Below are 18,508 nucleotides of genomic sequence, written 5' to 3' on the forward strand. Positions count from 1 at the left end.
CTCTCCCCCAGCTCCCTCCCGCTGGCGCTGGGGGCTTGAAGCACAGCCCCAAGAGGGGAGGTTGGGCGGGGGAAGGCAGCAGGGTGAGGCGAGGAGCAGAAGCAGGACCCCTGCAGCACCTCTGCTGGCAGAAGCTTCAGCGATGCTGATTTTAACTCCTGTAAATAAAGACGGCGGAGGGAAAAAAGCAACCAAGTGGCAAAGGGAGCTGCTTCTGTCTGCCTGAAGCCAGCAAGGCTTGGGGCCGCCCGGAGCCTTCCCCTGCGGGCACTGCCAGGGCAGGGAGAGCCAGCTCCAGGTCAGCAGAGCCAGGCTGGGCTCCAGAGCCCCCTCAAACCAGGAGTGGAGTCTTCCTCAGGCAGGGAGTGGGAGCTGGATGCCACCAACCCCTTCCTCAGCACACTTCGAGGGAGAGTCACAGAACGTCAGGGGCTGGCTGGGACCTCCAAAGCTCATCCAGTCCAAGCCCCCTACCAGAGCAGGATCACCTAGAGCAGATCACCCAGGAGCACAGGCAGAGCAGGATCACCTAGGGCAGGCCACAGAGGCAGAGCAGGATCACCTGGAGCAGATCACAGAGGCAGAGCAGGATCACCTGGAGCAGATCACAGAGGCAGAGCAGGATCACCTGGAGCAGATGCAGGTTCTGAGGCTCTCTAGAGAGGGAGAAGCTGCAGGCTCATGGTGACACCAGACCTGCCACAGCCCAGCGGTGGGTGACTGAAGGGCTGTAAAAGCAGCCGGTTGGGACCTCCCCTCCAGCAGCCTTCCAGAGGATGTGACACACCCGAGGGCACAGCCAGGACAGGGCTTTGTGCTCGACCTCCCCCCTGCCCTGCCACCACTCGTTCAGTGCTTCGCTGGACTGGAGAACCTCCACTCTGGGCACAGGCTGAGAGAGTTGGGGGTTCAGCCTGGGGAAAAGAAGGCTCCAGGGAGAGCTCAGAGTACCTGTAGGGGCTCCAGGAGAGCTGGGGAGGGACTCTGGATAAGGGGTGGGAGTGCCAGGATGAGGGACAATGACTGAGCTAGGAGAGTGGAGGGGAGGAAGAAACTGCTGATAGAGAGGGTGGGGAGAGGCAGGCACAGGTTTGCTCAGGGAGGTGATTCAGCAGCAGGAGGCCACAGCAGCTGTTAGATGGAATCTTTATTATTATATACAAACACCTTTTTATTTGTACATTAATTAAATAGAATGAACTCTACTCTTCATTCAGCAAATCATTTGGTTTGGTTCTCCCCTTCCCCTTCTCCCCTCCCCACCCCCTGCTCCCACTACCATCATTCCAAGTGCTTTGGGATTCCTCTCTGCTAGAGGCAGAAGGGAGCTGCTTGGCTCTTTCCCAGGAAGGCATCGACCTGCTGCTCACAAGCAGCACCCAAAGCTTCTTCAGCCAGAGGAGGGAAAAAAGCAATCATCAAGAGGGGTGCAGCTGGGTGGGAAAAGCAGAGAAAGTGAAGCAGAAGGCTCCAAGCCTCCAGAGTGCTGCCAGGGCCACCCTGTGCCTGGTGGGCAGTGAAATGCTGAGCAGAGCCCAACAAGGGACACGCAGCTCAGCAGCATCCCTTGCTCCAAGGGCTGAGGTGGAACCAGGAACACTTCTATTGCCAGTCAGCTCCCCCCAGGAAAGGGCTGAGAGCCCCAAAGTCACCTCCCAGCCCTGCACTTTGCCACCCAGTTTGGCCCCAGGCTCCTCTCTCAGACACAACCACACTCCTGTGTCACTCCACCATGCCCACGAGCACCAATCCTCCTTCCAGCTCACCCTGGGTGGAGGGGGGCAGCCAGGCCCAGTCCCACTCCTCCCAATTCTCATCCCAGCCCCACAGCTCAGCCAGCTGCAGGCACTGAGGCTGGGCACAGCCAGCTCCCAGCTCCACCTCTGCTGCCAGGGAAGGGCAAAAGTCAATCAGCTGCAATGTCTTAGCTTTAGTGTTTTGGTTCTTTGTGGAACCTCATGCAAGAGCTCAGGGAAGAGCTGACCTCTCCTGGGGCTGCTCTCAAGCACCCCCCTCTGAGGGACAAGGCACTGAAAAGCAAAACTCCACCACCCACAGAGGCAGTGCCAGAAGCAGAGCAGTGCAGAGCCAGAGCTGCCCTCCTCAACCCAGTGTTCCTGGACACCTACAGAGTGGTGCCCACCAGAGGTTACTGCAGACCAGGAGCTCCTGTTCTGTGCCAGTCACAAACATCTGAGAGGCTTCAAGCCCTGGCAGAGGTCACCAGCAGCTGACCAGCACGGGGATGGACCCCACTGCAGCCCAGCCCCAGGCAGCTCCCCTCAGGCTAAACCTACTGCCCAAGGACAGAACAACCAGGACCAAGCTGCAGCTTCTGCTTTGGTTATTGCCCAGCTTTGCACTGGTGGGAGTGGGTCTGGAGCCTGGGAAAGGTCTTGAGCTCCATTCCCCTTCTTCTGGAGATCCAACACCCCCCACCATGCACACGATCCTGTCCAACCCACACAGGCTCAGGCTGCTGTAGCAGGGGGTCTGGACTGAATGATCTCCAGGGGTCACTTCCAGCCCCCTCTCTGCCGGGATTCAGGGATGAAGGAGGAGTTTGCACCAGGTGTCTGCTCAGCCTTCTGTGGCTCTCCCAAGGGAGCCTGAGAGCACTCTCCCCTGGTTACACACAGCTGCTGTTCCACCCAGAAAGCTGCCAGACACAGGTGGCCTGTCCCAGAGCAGCTCAGGCTGTGATCAGTGTCTGGACTGCAACAAGAACATGGATGGGAGTCAAAACTGGGGCGAGGAAAAGCTGGGGCAGGGAGGCCACAGCCTGGGGTGAGCCTCACAGGCCAAGGGAGCCAACTTCACCTCCCTCCCCTCTCCCAGCTCAGCCTCTCTCCCCTCCTCGTGCTCTTCCAGGGGAGTTCCCAGCAGCAGCTTTTCTCTGTCCCAGCTGCTCTGCTCCAAGGGCTCCATGGGTTAAGGATGGTGGTGAAGTGAGAAAGTCACAGACGATCCCAGTGCCTCCCCCGCAGTCCAGAGCCACGGCAATGGGCACTCACGACAGGCTCCTGGAGTCTGGCTCCAAGTAAGGTCTGGAGCTGGGAGTGCTCTCTGCTGGTGCTGGGCACAGGCTGCTGTCTTCTGTGTCCCCAGGGGTGTGCCCCAAGCGCCTGTCCTGCTCTGTGCCCTCCAGGCAGGTCTCTGCCCCGCAGCTGTGGGCAGTGCAGTTCTTGCCCCCAGGCTTCGCCCTGCTGTCAGAGCCCTCCACAGCCTCAGTCTGCGTGGGGAGGGACAGGCTGGGGCCAGGACCCCCCTCCCCCTGCAGTGGGGCACGGGGGGCAGCCTCTGCAGCAGGAGGGACATCTGCTGCAGCCACCACCGACGTGGAGGTGACCTCGATGGTGATGGAGCCCATGGCTGTCTCTGCGTGCTCGCTGCTGACCCTAATGCGAGCAACCAGCCCCGTGCTGGCAGCAGCAGCAGCATCCTGAGGGCTGCCGTTGGCCACAGCTTCGTGCACCACGTTTGGCTCCAGCAGGGAGGTGCTGAGGTCGGACAGGAAGGAGGCCTCAGTGACGATGGCAGCAGTCTCAGCCACCCAGTTGAGGTCACTGCCCACGGAGGCTGCGGCGGTGGCGATGACGCTGGAGGCCTCGCTGGGGGTGAGGGCAGCAGGACCACCCCCACTGTCCCCCGCGGGGCCGGCGGGCAGGTGGGGCCGGCGGCTGCCCAGCTCCACGGGGGCAGCTGTGGTGTTGTTGTTGAGGTTGTCCTGGAGCGTGGTCTGGGTGCCCTGAGCCACCTGCTGGTTCTGCAGCAGCATCTCCTGGATGCGGATCTGCTGGAGGATGGCAGGCAGCTCGTAGTGGTGGAAGAAGTAAATCATGGAGTGCTGGAGAGGAGGAAGGCAAAAGGGAAAGGAGTCAGCCCCAGGCAGGCTCGGAAGGCTGCACTCTCCTCTTGCTGTAACGACAGCAGCAGCAGGACTCAGCTGCTCCCACAGCCAGGAGGTTTTCCAGGAGCCTGGAAGTGTTTGTCCCTTCCCTGTGAGTCCTGCAAGCTGCCAGGAGGTTCTCCAGGAGCCTGGAAGTGTTTGTCCCTTCCCTGGGAGTCCTGAAAGCTGCTTTCATAGCTTCTCTCCAAAGACAAAGCCCCCAAAGTGCCACCTCCTGCCCTGCTGAAGGCTGAGAACAAGAACCTTGGAATTGTTTGGGTAGAGAAAGGGCTCCAAGAGCCTCAACCCAACACCACCATGGTCCCAAGTGTCACAGCCACCTTCAGGATGGGGACTCCACCATCTCCCTGGGCAGCCTGTGCCAATCCCTGACCACTCTTGCAGCAGAGACATTTTTCCTCGTCATCCTAACCCTCCCCTGGCACAATTTCAGGCCCATCCTCAGCTCCCATCTCTGTTCTACAGCAGATCAACAGGCAGAGACACCTAAGAGGGCTGTGGATGTCCTCCCTGGAGGTGTTCAACACCAGGCTGGATGAGGCCTTAAGCAACTTATCTAGTGGGAGGTGTCCCTGCCAGTGGCAGTGGAGTTGGAGCTGGGTGAGCTTTGAGATCCAACCCAACCCAACCCATTCCATGAACCTATGAATCTCCAAGAGGTCTGTGTTGGGGACATCAGCCTGGAGCTGGTCTGGCCAACACCTTCACTGCAGCTTCCTGAGTCTCCTTCCGGGAAGAAGGGACAGAACCCCTGCCCTGCCACCTCCCATGACCTCTCAGTGGCATGGCTGGACTGGAGCCAGCAAGCACCAAGTCCTGCTGTTCAGCAGCCTCCTCCTGCTGCCTATCTCCAACCCAGGACCATTTCACCTCTCCTACAAAGGAAGACTTCTGCTCCACCTCAGCTGGACGAGAGGCCAGGCACAGCCCAAGCTGCAGCTGATTTGCTTCTCCCTACACCCAGAGCTGAACCCACAAAAGCCTTCTGGGGCAGGCAGGGCATCTGAGACTGACCTCACAGGATGGCAGCTGCCCAACAGGGCTGGTGGCACCGAGGTGCAGCAGAGGTGGCAGCCACTTACCTGGATGAAGAGCCAGGAGGTGACCAGGGCCAGGCTGCTGTACTGCCCGTTGAAGCGGTAGTGGTAAGCGTAGAAGGCAAAGTGGTACAGGTAGAAGAACCTGGGCAGAGAAGCCATGAAGATCAGGATAGCTCCATGGGCAGGACAGAGAGGAGCCTCTGCCTCCCCTTGACTCTGCCCTGAGCTGGGGGATTTGGGCAGGGGGATGCAGACCCCATGCACAGGTTACCAGAACCTTGCTGTGAGCAGATCTTCTACAGGGCAATATGAAGGGCAAGGAAAGGGTGGAAGAGAGTCTTGAGAGCTGAGCTTTGGACTCTGTGACACACAGGGCAGCTCACAAGGAGACACTGAGAGGCTGCCAGGAGTGGAGTACAGCTTGTGAGGGCTGGCATGGATCTGAGCAGCCACCAACCACCAGAGAATGGGAAACCACAGCAACAGGATCCCAGCCAGCTCCTACCTGAGCCAATGCCTCCTGCTCGTGTTGGTGTGGCAGCAGATGGCATCGTACTGGTCAGCCAGCCACACGATGAGGATGATGTAGAAAGCAGTGGTGGTGTCATTGAAGAACTCTGACATGATGGCCTCCATACCTAGGGGACACAGGGGGGGTGACATCAGCAGGCTGCAGGGCACAGAGAGGGCTGCCCGAGGGGTATGGCTCCGAGGCAGGGCTGGCAGCACCCAGCAGAGAGACCACAGCAGGGGAAATTCACTCTGAGAGACACAGCAGCTGCTGGCTGCAGCCTGCTCCTGGGCCACAGAGCAGCCAGCTCCAGGCCATGCAGAATCAGGGGGGGGCTTTGCTTGGTTTTTACGTTCAACCTGTGCACCAGAGGAGAGCTGAACCTGAAACCCACTGAAGGGACAAAGCTTTGGCCTCTGCCACTTCCAAAAGGCTTTACCAGGGGACAATGCAGCTCATTGTGACATCACACTCCAGAGCCTTCCACCTTGTGATGGGCTTGGGTCAGAGCAGAGAGTGACACTTTCCACAGCTCCCAGAAGGGGACCTGCTGCACACACACACAGCAGCCATGTGCAGTGTCCTTACCTACTAGAGCCAGGATGACAGTGAGGAGAGGAGCTGCAGGGAAGGCAATGGTCATGTTCATCTCCAGCATCTGCAGCAGGTCAACTGCCAGAAGGAGAAGACAAAGTGGCCATGGGGCCATGTGTAGTGAAGCTTCCCCAGCCCCCAAGCTCACTGTCCCTGATAGTCACCAAGAGACAGAGCAGCTCTGGCTGCTGGAGCACAGAGGGATGGGCTCCAGCCACACCAAGAAGGCTTCTAAGCAGCAGCACTCAGGAGCACACAGAGGACCTGCCAGGTCCTGCACCTGGGGCACAACCACCCCAGGCAATGCTCCAGGCTTGAGGCAGAGTGGATGGAAGTGGCCCAGCAGATAAGGACCTTTGGGTAGTGGCTGATAGGCAGCTGAATGTGAGCCATGGGTGCCCAGGTGGCTAACAAGGCCATGAGCAAGAGTAAGGCCGGCAGGAGTAGGGCAGGGGTTGTCCCCCTGCACTGGGCACTGGTGAGGCTTCAGCTTGAACAATGGGTTCAGTTTTGGGTCTCTCACTCCAAGGAGGACACTGAGGGGCTGGAGCAGATGCAGAGAAGGGCAACAAAGCTGGGGAAGAGTCTGGAGAACAGGGCTGGGGAGGAGCAGCTGAGGGAGAGCAGTATGGAGAAGAGGAGGCTGAGGGAGACCTCATCGATCTCTACAGCTCCCTGAGAGGAGGCTGCAGCCTGCTCCCTGGGATCAGGGGACAGGAGAGGAAACATCCTCAAGTTGCAGCAGGACAGGGATAGGTTGGACACAAGGAACAATTTGCTGCAAGAGTGGTCAGAGGTTGGCAGAGGCTGCCCAGGGAGGTGGTGGAGTGCCCATGCCTGGAGGTGTGCCAGAAAGGTGTGACCATGGCACTTGGGGCCAGGGTTTAGTGGCCATGGTGGGGCTGAAGGTTGGACTGGATGACCTGAGAGGGCTTTCCCAAGCCAAACAGTTCCATGCTGTGCTGCAGCAGGCACAGTGCCCAGTACAGCCCAAATCCCTTAGAAGGATCCTTACCAATGAAGACAAAGATCTGGTGGTGGGAGTAGCGCAGGAGCATGGAGACAGAGAGGGTCTGAAAGAGAAGAGAAGCCAGAGTTAGAGCCCAGGGGTCAAGGGAGCCACTTTGTGACTCAGGCCCCAGCAGAGGCCTGGCCAGGCAAGCCTTGGCCTGCAGTGCTCACTGCACACAGCTGCTGGCTGGAGCCATGCAGACCCAGCTCCCAAAGAGCAGTGAGAGCTTCCCCAGCAGCAATTCATCTTTGTGTTACTGCAGCCAAAGAGGCAGTTGGTAAAGAGACCAACTCAGGATATCTGGACAGGGGCCAAACCCAGCAGCAGAGCTGGAACTCAGGTTTCTTCCTGGTCCCTGTCTGTGGCTCCTGACACCTCTCCCACAGCAGCCACCCAGCACCCATTTCCTCCTCCCTGTCTCACTGCACAAGGAGCTGCCCCAGGAGATCAGACAGGGAGGGAGTCACCCAGGACTGTGAACCAGGCTCAGTTATCACTGAGGATCTGGTCTAACCCTTGTCTGTAATCACCTGGCCTCACAAAGCCACAGCAGACTCGGCTCAGCCTTGATCTCTCCTGGCAATTAGTGAGGCCTGGCAATTAGTGAGGAGGATAAACTCCTGCACCCTGTGCTGTGTTGTAACCACAGAGAGAGGCTCTCCAGCACCCAGCTCCCTTTGGACAACAAAGCTATGACTTCACCCCACTCCAGCTCCTGTCTGCCTGACTGCTGGAGCCAGAAAGAACCCACACTGAAAACACAACACAGCAGAACCTTGTTCCTTATCAGCTTCCCTGTGAAAGCAGATAAGAGCTCAGCCATGTGGTGTTCCATCAAGGACACACTGACCAGCACCTGGCCCAGCATCCAGGCTGGGCCCAGCTCCTCCTGACTTACAAATATGACCATGATGACAAAGGCTGCCAGATAGGAGGTCCTGGCCATCCACATGCTGACGAAGCGGTAGTGCTCCCCCGACACCACGTTGCGAAGGAAGCCTGCAGGAGACACAAGCACAGGAGCTGAGTGCAGGCACCCCACAAAGTCACAGCCAGCCCTGGAGCTGAGTGCAGGCACCCCACAAAGTCACAGCCAGCCCTGGAGCTGAGTGCAGGCACCCCAGAGTCACAGCCAGCACAGGAGCTGAGTGCAGGCACCCCAGAGTCACAGCCAGCACAGGAGCTGAGTGCAGGCACCCCAAAGTCACAGCCAGCACAGGAGCTGAGTGCAGGCACCCCACAGAGTCACAGCCAGCACAGGAGCTGAGTGCAGGCACCCCACAAAGTCACAGCCAGCCCTGGAGCTGAGTGCAGGCACCCCAAAGTCACAGCCAGCCCTGGAGCTGAGTGCAGGCACCCCACAAAGTCACAGCCAGCACAGGAGCTGAGTGCAGGCACCCCAAAGTCACAGCCAGCCCTGGAGCTGAGTGCAGGCACCCCAAAGTCACAGCCAGCCCTGGAGCTGAGTGCAGGCACCCCACAAAGTCACAGCCAGCACAGGAGCTGAGTGCAGGCACCCCACAGGCCAGGACCCAGCTTCCACGGGCAGGATTGGCAGCAGGTCCATTGCAGCCCCTCCTCAGGGCAGCACTTTCAGGCCAGAGGCAGTCGCTGCAGCCTCCTCCCCCCTGCTGCTGGCTTTGTTTTCTCCTTGCCACTAACTTCTCTCCATTAACGCAGGGAGCTGCTCCCGTGCTGAGGTCAATCAAGAGGCAGGAGATGATGTTCAAGCACACACAGGAAGGTAAAAACCCACCCACAACCAACCCAGCTCTGTGCTCTGCACAGCTGCTGCTGCAAGCAGCTCCTCACTGCAAGCCTCACCTTTGTTCTCCTCGTTTTCAGCTAAAGCTTTGACACTTGACATCAGGATATCATCATAACCCAGGAACTCATCCAGCAGCAGGCGACTGAACCTGTCCCCAAAGCACTGATCCTTGGTGGGATCTAAGGAGAAGACAAAAATCCACTCAGATGGTTTGTCCCTGGAGCCACAGAGGCAAGAGGGCAGGCTCAGGGCTCTCTCCAAAGGTGGGCACCAGGCCTGTGTCTGCAGTAAGACTAAACTGGGCAGGGCTGGGAAGGTAAATGCCTGACCCTGACAAACCCAACCACGCTGTGCTGGTGCCAGCCAGGCCGTAGGGACTGCTCTGGGGCTGTCTCACTCTGTGGCACAGAGAGGAAGGGAATTGTCCTCAGCTTGGACAGAGAGTGTCAGGACTGGGGGGATGGAGCAAAGCTGGAGATGAGCAGGTTCAGGCTGGAGGTGAGGAGGAAGTTGTTGAGCAGGAGAGCGGTGAGAGCCTGGCAGGGGTTGCCCAGGGAGGTGGTTGAGGCCCCATGGCTGGAGGTGTTTGAGGCCAGGCTGGCTGAGGCTGTGGGCAGCCTGCTCTAGGGTAGGGTGTCCCTGCCCATGGCAGGGGGGTTGGCACTGGCTGCTCCTTGTGGTCCCTTCCAACCCTGACTGATTCTATGAATCTCCTTCAGCTCCCTAAGGAAGAAGTTCTGGGGAGATTCAGGGGCTAGGTTGGGACTTTACAGCCTTCAGCTCAGCCTGGCACTGCTGGGGGCTGTGTGCCACCCTCCTGCAGCAGAGGACACACCAACACCTCCCCGTGCCCAGGCACTGATGAAGGATGCTGAGTTCCATGAGGATGTTCAGCTCCATCCTGTGAAGCTGAGAACAACCAAAGCCAAGCATGAACACAAACTATCTCCCAGTAAATTCCTGGGACAATCCTGAAGGAATTGGATTTAGCTGAGCTGGAAAAGCCAGGTTAGGACAGAGACAGTCAAGATGCAAACTGCCTGCTGGTTACCTGTATGGAATCACTGTAATTAATGAAGTACTTAATGAAGGTTAAGCCAAACTGCTGCACTAACAGCTCGTTACAGACTCATTAACTTCCCAGGCATGAGAAGGTCTGAGACTATTCCTGACAGTAGGAAGGTTTTAATGGAGCAGAAGAGGACACTGCTCCAGGAGAACATTTCCTGTCCTCACAGGAGCACCAAGGATGCTGAGCCAGGCCAGATCTCCTCAGCACCACCCCCTGACACAGGTAGGATTCCTGCTCTATGCTGCTGCTGCTCCATGCAGAGCCTCCACCTTCAGCATAGAGAGAGAAAACTGTGCTGGAGGTAACCTCAGGGCTGGCTGGAACAGGCTCCACCACCTCAGACCACTCCTCTTGGAGAGGTGTGACCTACTGGAGCCCTGCTGGGTGGAAAATGAGCGCCATCAGCTGTCACTGAGAGTTTCCACAGGGCTAAGGAGCAGCAGAGGTACTTCTACAGGGCCCTTCCTGGAGTCCTGTGTGCAGTTCTGCAGCCCCCAACACAAGCAGGACAGGGAGGTGTTGGAGCCAGTGCAGAGGAGGCCACCAAGATGCTGAAAGGGCTGCAGCAGCTCTGCTCTGAGGACAAGCTGAGAGTTGGGGCTCTGCAGCCTGGAGAAGGCTTGGAGGAGACCTTGGAGTGGCCACACAGGATCTGAAGGGGACTACAGGAGGGCTGGGGAGGGGCTACTGACAAGGTCTTGGAATGAGAGGAGGAGGAGGAGGAATGGGTTTAAACTGGCAGAGGGGTGACTGAAAGTGGATGTTAGGATGAAGTTCTTTGCAGTGAGGGTGGTGAGAGCCTGGCAGAGGTTTGCCCAGGGAGGTTGTGGAGCACAGAAGCACATCAAAGATCTCATAGATCCCATTCTGTGCTTCTGTGCTCCACAACCTCCCTGGAGATGCTCGGCACCAGGCTGGATGAGACCTTTGAGTGACCTGATCTAGCGTGAGGTGTCCCTGCCTGTGGCAGGGGAGGTTGGAACTGGCTGAGCTTTGAGCTCCCTTCCAACCTAAACCACTCTCTGACTCTCAGCCTTCCTCCCTCAGACTCACCCAGGGTCACCACCATCACCGGGATGCTGAGGCGCTGCCGAGTGCTCTGCGACAGGCGCAGGAAGCCATACTCCAGGGAGTACTCCACGATGTACTCCTCCTGTGGCCACACTGCAGGACAAGAAGGGGGAGAGAGAGATTTAGCAGCAGGATATGAGAGCAGAAACAATCCCTTTGCAGCCCCTCCCTCCTATCACATTCTGGGAAAGAGGAGCAGTTGCAGAGACCTGCTCAGCTAAAACCAAAGCAGGAGAATGAAGCTGGGGAAGAGAGTCTGGAGAACAGGGCTGGGGAGGGGCAGCTGAGGGAGCTGAAAGGTGTTGAGACTGGAGATGAAGAGGCTGAGGAGAGACCTCATTGCTCTCTACAAAAAGAGGTTGCAGTGAGGTGGGGGCTGGTCTCTTCTCCTTAGAATCAGGTGATAGGAAGAGAGGACAAGGCCTGAAATTGTGCCAGGGGAAGGTTAGGTTGGAGGTGAGGAACAATTTCTTTGCTGCAAGAGTGGTCAGGGATTGGCAGAGGCTGCCCAGGGAGGTGGTGGAGTGCCCATGCCTGGAGGTGTTCAAGAAAGGTGTGGCCATGGTTTAGTGGCCATGGTGGGGTTGGGCTACAGCTTGGATTTGCTCTTAGAGAGCTTTTCCAACCCAAGCAATTCCCTCATTCTCTCTCCTCTTGATGCTCAGAGGGCTGCAGCAGCTCTGCTATGAGGACAGGCTACAAGAATTGGGGCTCTGCAGCCTGGGGAAGAGAAGGCTTGGAGGAGACCATGGAGTGGCCTTCCAGTATCTGAAGGGGTCTACAGGAGGGCTGGGGAGGGACTACTGACAAGGTCTTGGAATGAGAGGAGGAGGAGGAATGGGTTTGAACTGGCAGGGGGGAGACTGAAACTGGATGTTAGGAAGAAGTTCTTCGCAGTGAGGGTGGTGAGACACTGGCACAGGTTGCCCAGGGAGGTTGTGGAGCACAGCACAGATCTTTGATCATATTTGGTGCTTCTGTGCTCCACAACCTCCCTGGAGGTGTTCAGCACCAGGTTGGATGAGGCCTTTGAGCGACCTGTTCTAGTTGGGAGCTGTCCCTGCCTATGACAGGGACTTTGGAACTGGATGATCTTTGAGGTCCCTTCCAAACTAAACCATTCTCTGATTCTATGACCTTTAAGGTCCTTTCCAACCCAACCCATTCCCCATTCTGTGAATCTCAGGCAGCCAGCACAGGCTGAGCTGTTTTGATTTCCTCTTTTGTTTCCATTACAAAACAGTTTCAGGCTCCAAGGGAAATGAAGTGTTTAAATATCAGCAGCACAACAACTTCCTTTGGATCACACCAATCTGCCCATGCTAAAATGCTTCTGTTCTAAACATCCAAGTGACTGTGCTCAGAGCAGAAGAGAAACCTTGGCAAACCCAAGCAACAAGGAGGGGGAATGTGGGACCCACTGGAGGAGCTGAATTCTTTCCCCACGCTGGGTAGCAGCACGACTCTCTCCCACCATGGTGCTGGATCCTTTCCAGGCATTCAGAACACACATCCAAGGCTCAGCTCTGTACAATGTGACTCTGACAGAACTCAGGCAACTATTAATATAAAGGTAATGTACCAAAAATATTCTCTGCTCTCTAGTCTTATGCCACTTAATGATCTTAAATTGAGGACTAATGAGTTCTGGATCAGCAGCAAAGGGGGAAAAAAAAGCCTCTTTAAAACAGTGCCAGCAGAATGTTTAGTGTCACAATCTTCTACCCAGCCCTTGCAGGTTTGAGTCTGTCCAGGGTTAAAATGTAAGGAGACCAAAACAAAAGGCAGCTTAAACAAGAATCCAATTGCCACATCCCTGTTTTAACAGCAGAGATTTCCTTCCCACTGAAAAAAAAAAAGGAGTTTTCCAGCACTGGAATTCCATTTTAATATAACACAAAGGCATTAAATCTCCCTCTGGAGCTTATGAGACATTAACAGCTTGAAGTGGTGGTGGAAGAAGGGGAGGGTTGAGGCAGGAGGATGTCCTGAGCCATGAGGAGCAGCAGAGCTGCATCTCGCAATCGCCCAAAACTTGCTCAGTGGCTTTTGGGATTAAGGAGTTGCTCTGAGCATTGGTGTTGAGTCAGGGACCCAAAACACAGCCCAAACCCTGTGAGCTCCAGGAGCTTTCAGTGCAGACCTGAAGAGGACAAAGAGCTGCTCAGAAGAAGGAGGTTCACACCACCAAAGATCTGGCATCAATGGCTACCAGAAATACGGTGCCAGATCAAGAGGCTTGGACACATAAAATGGTTTAGGTTGGAAAGGACCTTCAAGATCATCCAGCTCCAACCCCCTCCTGCCATGGGCAGGGACACCTCCCACCAGCACAGGGTGCTCAAGGTCTCATCCAGCCTGGCTCTGAACACCTCCAGGGAGGCTGTGGAGCACAGAAGCACAGAATGGGATCTTGCCTCCCTGGGCAACCTGTGCCAGTCTCTCCCCACCCTCCCTCTCAACAATCTCTCCCTCCTCTCCACTCTCAGTCTCCTCTCTCGCAGCTCAAAGCCACTGCTCCTCGTCCCATCACTACAAGCCTTTGTACAACATCTCACAGCCCAGAGGACCCCCAGCTCCCAGCCTCCCCCCCCGCCAAAGGAAAACTCTCATCATGGCTCTGTTGTTAGGACCGAGAAGGTTAAGCACAGATTAAAAACATCAGGGGAAGACATTTGGGGTTACTATGAACAGGCCTGGAGGAGCAAGAAGGAAGGAGACATGCAGGGAAGATGCAGGGGGAGGAGGAAGGAGCAGAGGTGGAGGTGTGAAGTTGTCTTTACCTGCTCTGGTTAGCATCTCAAACTCGGACACAGTCTCCCGCAGAGGCTGCATACCTTTAGTGCCTGCTTCACCGAGGGACAGCTCCTGGCTCTCGTTGCGGGGCAGTGCCTCGGGGCTGCTCCCCCGGGATGGCTTCAGGAACACCTTGGGCTCAATATCCAGCTCAAACTGTCAGAAAAGCAGCACAGAGAAAGGCATCTTGAGTCTTCTGTCCCATCCCCACCCCCTCAAGTGAAAGCCTCCGCCACCAGCAGGAGGACAAAAGGCTCAGGTTTGACTTTGGGTTAAATGGCCAGAGGCTAATGTGGGGATGAAGGGAACGGTCAGCAGGTGGCCAAGGGATTGCAAGGAGGCTGTGGCACACTCACTGGAGGCCAAACAAACAAACTACTTCCCTACCCCACAGGCTCACAGATTGCACTGGGTTGCAAGGGACCCTCAAAGGGCAGCTTGGCCAATCCCCTTGCAGGCAGCAGGGACACTTCCAGCCAGAGCAGGCTGCCCAGGGCCACACCGAGTCTGATCTTCAATGCCTCCAGGGATGGGGACTCAAGCATGGAATGGTTCAGGTTGGAAGGAGACTCTAACACATCCCAGGGCAGCCTGTTCCAATCTCTCCCCACCCTCCCCGTGCAGAACTTCCTCCTGATGTCCAATCTAACTCTGCCCTGCTCCAGTTTCAAACCACTGCCCTCACCCTATCCCCACAGGCCCTCCTGAACAGACGCTCCACAGCCTTCCTCCAGGTCCCACTTCAGACACTGAAATGCAGCTCTAAGGTCTCCTTGGAGCCTTCTGGAGGCTGAACAGCCTCAACTCTCCCAGCCTGTCCCCACAGAGGAGGTTCTCCAGCCCTCTGTGACCTCCTCTGGACCAGCCCCGCTCAGCACAGACAGGAAGCTGGAGTGGAGGGAACTCATCTTCACCTTGATAGAGCTGTTTTCAAACATGTCCACAGTCATTTCCTCCTCTTCCTCCTCCTCTTCCTCAGCTGTGGATTCAACCACCATCCCTGGGAACTTCTCCACGCCACAGAACTGCAGGTAGATGGGAGCCCTGCTGGAGTTACGTTGGATCTCCACGCGCAGGATGCCGTCGCGGGGCCACTTGTCCCTGACGTGCTCCAGGCAGTTGATGGGCGAGCGAGAGAAGGCAATGTGGATGTAAGCCAGGATGAAGAGCACAAAGAGAGCCTGCAGGCAGCAACAGACACAGCACAGACCATCAGCACAACTGCCCTTGGGCCCTTCTGCAGTTTTAACGACCTCTCCTTGGCCCACAGAGACAATGGAGTGGTTTGGACTAAGGGATCCCACAGGCTGCCAGAATGGGTTGGGTTGGAAGGGAGCTTCAAGAGCAGCCAGTGGCAACCCCCCCCTGCCATGGGCAGGGACATCTCCCACCAGCACAGGGTGCTCAAGGAACTCATCCAACCTGGCTTTCAACACCTCCAGGGAGGTTGTGGAGCACAGAATGGGATTGAAACTCCCATTCTGTGCTTCTGTGCTACACAACCTCCCTGGGGCAACCTCTCCCCACCCTCACTCTCAACAATTTCTTCCTCCTCTCCCAGCTCAAAGCCATTGTCCCTCATCCTGGCACTCCCAACCCTTGTCACAAGTCCCTCCTCAGCTCTTCTGGAGCCCCTTCAGGTATTGGAAGGCTGCTCTGAGATCTCTCTGGAGCCTTCTCTTCTCCAGGCTGAACACTCTCCCAGCCTGTCCCCAACAGGGGAGATTCTCCAGTCCCCTGACCATCTTGGTGGCCCCCTCTGGATCCACTCCAGCTGTTCCCTGTCCTTCTTGTGCTGGACACCCCAGAAGTGGATGCAGTGCTGCAGGTGGGGTAAGTGGATTAAAGTTTTAACCTTTCCAACCCTGTTGGTCTCTGCATCAACATACAGCAGCCCAGAATCAGGCAGCTTCACCACTGGATCATCAGGGGAACACACCAAAGACAGCAGCAGGAGCAATCTCCTCCTGTTCCCAAGACCAGAGCTGCCACCAGTACCCACACAATGCCCTGCTGCCTAAGTGCCAGGATCCAGCAGGGGGTGAAGCCCTGCCAAGCCACACTGTCCCCAGAACAACCACAACACAGGTGACAGCGGTGACCAAACAACTCCAGTGTGGAGCTGCCTCCAAAGCACCTGGAAAGAAGTGGGAAGGCAGTTGTGCCTTTCAACCATCCCCTCCTCAGCACAAAGTGTCAAGGCTCAGCTTTACAAAGGCAAACCAAACCTCAACAAAAGACAACCCACCAGAAGAGCAGGACAAGCCAAAACCATGGCAGAACCATCAGCTCCACCACTCACCACGGAGCTTCACCACACCCTTGTGTCCCAGTTTTGCTCCAAGGAAAAGGTTTTTAAAGCCACAACAAAACCCAAAAGGGACTAATAAAATCCCTCCCCTGTGGCAAGGACAGAAATCTGGCACCAAGTTGCCCAACACTGTCCAAAGTTCACGGCTGAAAGCTCTGCGCAAGTCTGGGTTGGTTACAAGAGGGACAGTTGAGCTTCAAACACTTTCCAACCACATCAAGGTGCTCCTTGCTAATTAAACGTGTCCCTGCCACTCTTCCTGACCTATTTGGGCAGGATAAATAGGCTGGTAAACACGGGATAAATAGGGCTGCACGGGAAGGGAAAGCAGAAGCAGCTCCCTGCTCACAGCAGGAGCCACAAGCAGCTTCAGGACCGGGGGCTGCGACTTCAGCTCCCACCAGCACCTTCCACGCTGAGCCACGGCCGAGTGGAGCCCATCTGACTGCAAAGCTCTCTGCAGATGCCCAACGAATGCCCCCAGGAGTGCTCTGAGCAAAGCCAGATGGTCAAAGGAACCCACAGCAGCCTACCCAGCAGCACCATCCCCATGCCAGCCTCCCTGCCCTCCCCAGCCCAGTTACACAACAGGGAGGGAGAAGAGGGCGGTGGGAAAACCCTGAACACCTCCTGGGTGAGGATGAAATTGTGCAGCAGGAGGCAATCTGTCCTCAGAGCTCTCTTGCTTTGAGTGGCTGAATTTCAGCACCTCAGCACAGCCATGGGTCTGCTGTTACCTGCGGCAAGCTCTTGCCCCCTCCTCCTTTGACTCTATTTTCCTGTACTAGATGGACTCGATGATCTTACAGGTCTTTTCCAACTGACACAATTCCAGGGTTAGACAAAAGGCAAATCTCTCACGGCCTCACCATTGGGCTTCACCCACACCAGCCTAGCTGCCCACCGACCTGGCTCAGCCATTACCAGGGGCAGCAGCAGGGCTCTGGTGCTGTGGGGACCACCACAGCCCATTAGAGCTGTCCTCAAAGCAGGCCCAGCAAGCTCAGCAGCCCACTGCGGGTGGGGAGGCCACGCACAGGCTGTGTCTGGGGGGGGTTATAACCGAGTTTCTGCCTTCAAGTCCAGCTGAAGGCTGCCAGGACCCTCTGCTCCTCCCCGTAAAGTCTCCCTCACCTTGAGGAGGACGAAGAACTCGAAGACGCGGCGGAAGGAGGGCGGGAAGAGGCGAGCGTAGGTCACTGCCATCTTGAAGAAGAGCGCATGGAAGAGGCGGTCGCGGACATTGATCAGGGGGTTCTGGTTGAGGTTGGGGTTGCGCACGCCCCGGTTGTTGCCCCCGGCAGCCCCGCCGGCCCCGTTGTTGTTGGCCGGGTGGTGGTTGTTGGCGTTCGGTTGGTTCTCGGACATGCTGACGCCTGCGGCCGGGGACCGAAGGGCGCTGGAGGAGCGGAGCTGAGCGGGAGGAAGGAGCTCGGCGCTGGATGGCCGCTCCCGAGGGAACGTGCGGCGAGGGTCGAGTGCGGGGGCCGGGCGGAGGCTGCCGCTGTCCCGTTCTCTCCCGGGCTGGTCTCCCCGGGCCCGGCCCGGCCTCCTGAGCGCAGGCGGGAGCGAGTTAGGCCTGGCGAGGGCCCGGCCAGGCTCCAGCACTCAGCGGGCCGCTACCTGGACGGGGCCCGGGAGCGGCGCGGGCCGAGCAGACCCAGAGGGGACACGACTCCTGGGCCGGCCCCGTGGCCATGGGGGGTCCGTCGGGGCGCGGCGCGGGGCGCAGCGGGCGGCTCGGCTCTCCCGGCGGGGCGCAGCGCGGCCCAGTCCCGGCGCTGTCCCTCAGCGCCCCAGCGCCATCTTCCGCCGCCGGCACCGGCGGCAATGCGCAGGCGCCAGCGCCGCGGGGGCTGCTGGGAGGGCGGAGGACGGGGGCAGGCCCTCCCCGCATGCAAAGCAGAGTCCTACCCGGCATGCACCGCGCGTAGGCCTCGCGAAATGCACCCAAAAAACACCGAAAAATCCTTAAAAAAACCCAAACAAAAAACGTAAAGCGGCAGGAGGCGGAGATTTGAGTTCGTCTTTGTGAGATAACACAGGAAGGGGTGGTTAAGGGAAAGTTTCTCACCGTGATCTGAAAATTACAGACCTTGAGGGGTTTAAATAGCTCTGCCAGCAGCGAGAGATTCGTGCTCGCTTCGGCAGCACATATACTAAAATTGGAACGATACAGAGAAGATTAGCATGGCCCCTGCGCAAGGATGACACGCAAATTCGTGAAGCGTTCCATATTTTTCTTCCCGCGGTCCCTCCCCGCACGGCCCTGGCCCGCAGAGGTTTTTTTTGCGCCCCCAGCTCCATGTCGGCGTTTTCCCGAGACGTGGGCCGTGGGGAGGGGAAGAGCGCCGCAGCTCTGCGCTTCCTTCCAGATGCAGCTGCTAGCTGGGTGTGGACACCCAGCACGGTAGTTAGGTCCC

The 18,508-nt window shown here is 57.3% G+C and overlaps 1 protein-coding gene and 1 non-coding gene across 4 annotated transcripts; one reads left to right on the forward strand and one right to left on the reverse strand.

Annotated features, from left to right (window-relative positions):
- Positions 1-1,129: 1,129 nt before the first annotated feature.
- On the reverse strand, positions 1,130-17,901 carry TMEM259 (transmembrane protein 259). Of its 3 annotated transcripts, none has more exons than XM_064174810.1 (11): positions 17,220-17,901; positions 14,689-14,955; positions 13,816-13,930; positions 10,961-11,071; positions 8,892-9,014; positions 7,966-8,066; positions 7,071-7,128; positions 6,050-6,133; positions 5,456-5,588; positions 4,993-5,092; positions 1,130-3,847 (listed from the first exon to the last, which is right to left on the reverse strand). In XM_064174810.1, the coding sequence occupies exons 1-11, from the start codon at positions 17,451-17,453 to the stop codon at positions 3,011-3,013; spliced, it is 2,163 nt and encodes a 720-aa protein (XP_064030880.1). In that variant the 5' UTR covers positions 17,454-17,901; the 3' UTR covers positions 1,130-3,010. The 3 variants fall into 3 exon arrangements, with proteins under 3 accessions (XP_064030880.1, XP_064030879.1, XP_064030882.1); XM_064174809.1 differs by having other exon boundaries at positions 13,762-13,930; XM_064174812.1 differs by lacking the exon at positions 6,050-6,133 and having other exon boundaries at positions 13,762-13,930.
- Positions 17,902-18,220: 319 nt separating this feature from the next.
- On the forward strand, positions 18,221-18,327 carry LOC135192344 (U6 spliceosomal RNA). The gene has a single exon (XR_010308972.1). It is a non-coding gene; the product is annotated as a U6 spliceosomal RNA (small nuclear RNA).
- Positions 18,328-18,508: the final 181 nt, after the last annotated feature.

This window comes from Pogoniulus pusillus, chromosome 41 (genome assembly GCF_015220805.1).
Source record: "Pogoniulus pusillus isolate bPogPus1 chromosome 41, bPogPus1.pri, whole genome shotgun sequence".
NCBI classification, from domain to species: Eukaryota; Metazoa; Chordata; class Aves; order Piciformes; family Lybiidae; genus Pogoniulus; species Pogoniulus pusillus.